The sequence below is a fragment of the Phaseolus vulgaris genome, chromosome 6, assembly GCF_000499845.2.
Source record: "Phaseolus vulgaris cultivar G19833 chromosome 6, P. vulgaris v2.0, whole genome shotgun sequence".
In the NCBI taxonomy this organism is placed as follows: Eukaryota; Viridiplantae; Streptophyta; class Magnoliopsida; order Fabales; family Fabaceae; genus Phaseolus; species Phaseolus vulgaris.
Window position 1 is genome coordinate 13,333,884 of NC_023754.2, and position 6,364 is coordinate 13,340,247.

Below are 6,364 nucleotides of genomic sequence, written 5' to 3' on the forward strand. Positions count from 1 at the left end.
AGGAACTTACTCTATCTGATATTTTGATCCGGCAAACTTATAAGGTTCATTACCAAGAGTCTAACGGCAGACTTCGATCGCCAAACTGATAAGCGAGGTAGTCAGAATCTTGAAGAAAATGAGAGGAAAGGAAAAAGAGGAACAAAACTGAACTTACTCTATAAGAGATTCTGATCGGGTAGACTTGTAGTCTTTGCTGCCAGGAGTCTAATGGTGTACTCTGATCGTCAAACAGATGAACGAGGAGGTCAGAATCTTAGAGAGAAGGGAGAGAAAGGAAAAGGGAAACTTTTAGAGAGATGGTGGTTATTTTAAAATGAAACCTGAATAACTGAATTTTCTATTTATATGTCATTTTCATTTTAATAATAAAATACTCGTATCATTTAAAATATACCACTTCTACTATAAGGTTATTTTCTAGATCCTTACACATTCTAGCTCAGGAAAAATGATAGGCACCTTTTCATCTTCAGATATATCACTAGATATGATCTCTTCTATTTTATCACATTTACACAGTCTGAGTATTTTGAGTTTCTCAAGATTTTTTATCGAAGAAAGTGAAAATAAACATTGAAGGTTTCCACAGTGGACAACGTAAAGTGACACCAAATTTTGGAAAAATGAAACTTGAGGTTCCTTTTTCCAAACATACTTCAATTTGATTAGGTTAATCAATGCTAATATCTGTAGTTGGGGAAGTATTTCATGAACTTTATGATGAAGATTGTCATCTTCAAGATCAAATACCTCTGTCAATGATTCACATTTGTCTAAAGTTAATTTTCTCAAATTCTTGAATCTCATGATCACGCCGGAGGAAATAACACTCAAAATTTTGTTGTTGTTGATCAAACTGAGATTTTCAAGTTCACAAAATGACTCAGACGGATAATTGTAGTCCCAAAGCTTCTCTACATCCACATTTATAATATGAAGTTCTTTCAATTTTTTCACTAACAACTGCAAGAAACAAGTGGTCATTTAAGCTTATGGGCTAGTAAATGAATTCCAAAGTAAGTAGAACGAACTATATTATGTAATTAAACTAAAGAAAGTTTATAGTTTTTCATAATATGACAACGATATGCACTTATATTACTATAAATTGCGTACTTCCATTTCATCATCAATATAAAAGTAATTAAAATATATACTAGTTACATATATCAAATGACAAGAAGAGGAAAACATGTTATTTCATGCAAAACACACTTGAGAAATGGTTTGTCATTGAAACTTACTGAACTTGGGAAGAAATAAGTTGTTGCAGATGATTCTTTAAGAGCTTTGGAATCCTCAACAAAAGACCTCATAGTAGAACAGTTTGTTATTTTTAATGTTTGTAAGGATGGAAATTCGGATATAGAAGGAAAAACAATAGAGAGCTTTGATAGATTTTCAAGAGAAACATCCTTCAATTCATGAAAGGAGTTTCTCTTTCTTTCCCTCTTCTTCTTCAATGATAATAATTTTATCCAACACCTCTCACAATCAGAAATTTCTAGATTTGTTAGTTTTTGAGGCACTTGTAGCAGATCAAGAGACTTACATTGCTTCACATGTAGTATTTTCAGGTTTTGATAGAATCTAGAAATTTCTTTATTTACAATGCGACTTAACTTTGGAAGATCAATCAAAGTTAGTACATATAGTTGTTCCAGGACCCGTGTTGAAGAAGATATTTCTTCATGAATGTTGAATAATATTTTCAATTCCTTACAACGACTCACAAATAGTTTTTCCAAGATCCTCAACTCTTCTAATGTCTTAGAGGAGATGACACAAACCAAGTTGTCATAATTGTCAAACACAATCTCATTCAATTCATAGAAAGACTTCCCATCAGTTGTGAGTGTTTCATGTGGATCTGCAAATCCAGTTGTGAATTTTGTCAAGATTGGACATTCTTCTATCATCAAAGATTTTAGACTTGGGAATTCTAAATGACAACTACAGATTTGTCTCAGATTTGGGAGAGACTTAAACTTCACCTTGCTCAATAATGGTAACTTAGTTCTTGGTCTATTATCATGGCTCTTAAAAATGGTGGACAAGACCTCACAAGCCTCTATAATCAATTCCTTTAGTTGGTGAAGCATCTCTGTTGGATACCTATAGAATACATATTCCAAAAACTGACAACCTTTGATGTGCAAAATTTGTAGGTTTCTCAGGTCAATAATTGTTGGTTTATCGTTCGTCCATAAATGTACCATGAAATGTACTTTTGTTAATCTTAGTTCCTTTAGCTCTGAAAAATTTACCATCTACGTCTTCATCCATAGTGTCCAATAGGTAAAAACGTGTGGATTTGCAATTTTCAATGTTGATAACTTCAATTTTATGGGATCTCTCTAGCAAAATGGACAAAAATTCTCTCAAACTTTCGTGGCAATTTTTTGTCCAAAGAATCCGAAGATTGATGAAGTGAGAACTTTGAAGATTACGTATTGTCTTGTATAACTCTTCATCATCAAAAACATTGTACTCAATAATCGTTGAGAATTTGTCATCCTGTATTATTTTTTATTATCATTTTGTGGACATCATGAAAACATAACATCGATGAAAGACTAAAAATATGTGGCAACATTATTATGTTAATTATACTTCTAAAACCATATAAAACTAGTTATTTTATAGAATTATTGTAATCTTGTATCAGAAAATTTAAGATATAATTAAAATAATTTTGAAACTAAAAAAAAAGTTTAGTAAACATGTAATAAAATAGCAAGACTTTTGTATTCTTAAAATTCATGTGAAGAATGTGAATTTGAGAATTGAATTTAAAGGTTTGATTAGAGAGGTTCGAGAGAGAACTAACCAAAAATTCAAAAAGATATGCAACCATGTTGTTGTCAATGTCAATTATGTGCCCTTCGTTTCCCTGAATGAATATGGATTTTAATTGTGATTTTTTTATCATTTCCAAACCAAACTTCCAAAAGTTGGGACACTGGTTCACCACCACATTCTCTAGAGATTGCCATTCAACTAAAATTCCTGAGGAAAAACTTCTTAGATTTGATAAGTTTTCAAGATGCACTCTCTTCATTTCACAAAACTCAATTGGAATTGAGGCTGTTATGGTCTTTGCAAGATCTCTCCATAGAGCCTGTGCATAAATCAAATATTTCTAAGGTGGTAAGCAAAATATTTATATCAGAAAATATGAAATTATTTGGAGAATGGAAAGTGTAAATTTGATTGTTTTGTTATGGGTTTGAAAATCCTAATATTGTTTATATATATAGTTTTTTTGGAAATGAAGAAAAGAGAGAAGAGTTGCATGGTATATATATATATTAGTGATGGAATAATTGAAATATAAATTTAAAAGAAAAGTGGCAATGATAACTTCTGACCTCCACTATATTCCAGGCCGTGGTGCTGTCGAAGCCAATGCGTTCTAGCTCCGAGTGTGCCTGGAGTAATACAGATTCCGTGTTTAAGTTCATATCAATGATCTGATCTGTAGTACCTTGCTTTGTTACTGTGCCTCCTTTTTCACTTCAAATCAAACAATCTCTCGTTAGCTTTTACAAACCTATTTACTTTACTCAAATTATACAAAAACATCTTTAAACACTTATATTATCTACCCCAGCACTTACTGAAATTATTATTCAGAGAGGGAATAAAGAAATAGAACAAATCATGCTATAATTATTTGTTGTCTGGGGAGAGTATAATCCAAAATGAAATAAATTATTTGAGTGGCAGATGATAATTTAAAAATTGAAAAGTTTTAAAAAATTAACCCTTACCTGGTTGTTGCTGCGTTTGTAGACTGCTGGAAGAAAGGTAAATAGACAGATGCAGAAAGAGAAATGAACATTCACTTATATATATATATATATATATATATATATATATATATATATATCCACTTAAGAATGAATGCTTCTATTCTTTTCTTTATCCCTTCAAAATGCTTTGAATATTACTCTTCCTCTCATTTAGAGAAAAATAAGATTCTGGCACTTTACCTAAATTCTTTTCTAAAAGTATAGGTTTTAGTATTCCTTACTTAAATCTAAGGCAAGAAAAAGAATATCACAAACAATCACTCCTAGACAAACCTAATGTGAGCATCCACGTGAGAAACGTAGGGTTCTTTTTAATGACACTCACTTTTTTGTTAAATAATTATCTAATACAAACATTACAGAAAATATTTGTAAAGAATCTAGGAGGAGTAGAAGGAGTTTTGTAGTTCATTTTTAATTTAGGAAGATGCATGCTACTAAGAACGTGGAGAAGTCGAAAATTGAAAATATTTAGTAGATATCTTTTTTTGCATTCAACGACAACTCACTAAAAAAAATATATTTTTAACAGAATTATATTTGACGTTTCCGATAGTTTTAACTTCCGTTAAGTATACTACCAGTGGTTTACCTTTTCTCTTGTAGATCCAACGTCGCTAACAGATTATCAGCGGTTTCCACGAACCCCTAAAAATAATTACTTTCCCGGCGGTTATTTAAAACCCCCGTTATTCTCGATGACTTTGAAACTCCATTATTCCCGATGGTTTTCAAACTCCTGTTATTCTTGGAGATTTTGAAACCCTGTTATTCCCGACGGTTTGCAAATCCCCGTTATTCTCGGTTTGTTTTTAAACCCCCATTACTTCTAGGAGGAGGTGTATATATAAAAAAGTAGATGACAAATAATAAAAATGTTAAACCAAAATATCCCAACGTTTTCTCAGACCATGTGTTATTCTACCACCAAACACTAATACACTATTGTCCTTCAACATTTTTTATTTACTTTTCAAGATTTCGTAATACTATATATATAATTTTTTCATAATGAAAATATAGACATTGAATTATTAATGTAGAAAATGTGTGTAGTAAGTGATTAACATGATTTAGTATTAATACCAAGTAATTATATTGATATAAGAAATACATATTACTTATTTATTCATTCTTCTTATTCATTAAAATCCTAGAAGGTGTTAGAATAATAAACATAAATATTTAAGTTTGATTCTTATTTCCCACTGCATTTATTGCACTCTCATAAATAATTGAGTGTGGAAATGAATTGGTTGACCAGGGCGATAAAAGTTAGGTGGTGGAGTCGGCTGGTAGCGAAGTGTCCCGAACTTGGACACCAATGTTTCAAAACAGTCAATGGAGTTTGGAGGAAGCCTCATGAATCAGCTCAAGGCTCCTCCCTTCAGCGAGGTGGGGAACACTCGACATAGGACCGCGCAGTTCAAGGTGTATAAACTCATGTGCGTGGTGTACACATCCATGTGCTCATCAAGGTTGGTTGTCCCGTCGTAACGGTCCATTTTGAAGCCTTTCCACATAGTCGACAATTGTGCCCCCATCACATAGTCAATGAATGGATGTCGACGGGATACGTCCAAGGTATTGGTCGTGGGGAAAAACCTATTCAAATTGGACTTACCCTCGGCCTCCTGAGTGTGGATTGCTTTCAGCTCCTCAACAGTTCTAGGGTCGGTGGGGTTGATGAAGAACTTCCCAACTGGGTTGCTCGGTCCGCCAGATGGACCCCCTTCTACCCACTTCCTTTTCATCTCTTCATTCTTCTTTCAGAGAGCAAGAATCTCCTCTTCACTCTTCCGCTGCATCTCCTCATTCTTTCTCTTCATCTCGGCCATCTCTCTTTGTAGAGACATCAAAAGCGCCATCTGCTTAGCCTGGACCATCTACTTCTTTGCATTGATTCTCTCAGCCCCACACTAGGCGCCAATTGTTCTCGAACGGGGTTGGAACCAAAATAACGATTGAACCTCTCCTGGGTCGGTCGGTCGGCTTGCACCTCACTCATTCCTCTCGGACGAACTCCTGCTACTCTCGCTCTTCCACTCCACCTCCCTTTGAACTCCGGACCTGGATGGTAGCTGCAAAAGGCACTCCGACGATCAAGTCAGACTTCAACACTTGACACTTAATATTTGGTGTTAGATGATTGCGTACTTGATCCTTTGGGATTTGTGCTTATTTATGTAATTGTTGTGAGCCATTTGTTATTAATGGACCTAATAAAAGTATATTAACAAATATTGGATCATTAATCAACTTCGTTGTTGATCATGTCGATCGGTCTAAACTGGGTGTCGAATAAAAATCTCGGTCATACGGATCCTACCAGTACAGTGGTATTTTACTCATAAAAAAATAAATCTATTTAAAAAAAATTATTTAAAAAATCTCACATAAATAATATTTTATAAAATAATTTTATTAAACTTAAAATCTATTTTTTAATAAAATTATCTCCACAAGTTTCACAACTTTAACAATATATTTGTTTTGACACTTTAGGCCTCATTATTTATCCCTAAAAGAATAGATATTAACAATTT

General features: G+C 33.3%; 1 protein-coding gene across 1 annotated transcript; it reads right to left on the reverse strand.

Moving 5' to 3' along the window:
• Positions 1–420: 420 nt before the first annotated feature.
• On the reverse strand, positions 421–5,572 carry LOC137833409 (putative disease resistance protein At4g19050). The gene is made up of 7 exons (XM_068641761.1): positions 5,443–5,572; positions 3,777–3,802; positions 3,375–3,434; positions 2,834–3,124; positions 2,220–2,520; positions 1,248–2,107; positions 421–966 (listed from the first exon to the last, which is right to left on the reverse strand). Exons 1-7 carry the CDS (start codon positions 5,570–5,572, stop codon positions 421–423), a joined length of 2,214 nt encoding a protein of 737 aa, XP_068497862.1.
• Positions 5,573–6,364: the final 792 nt, after the last annotated feature.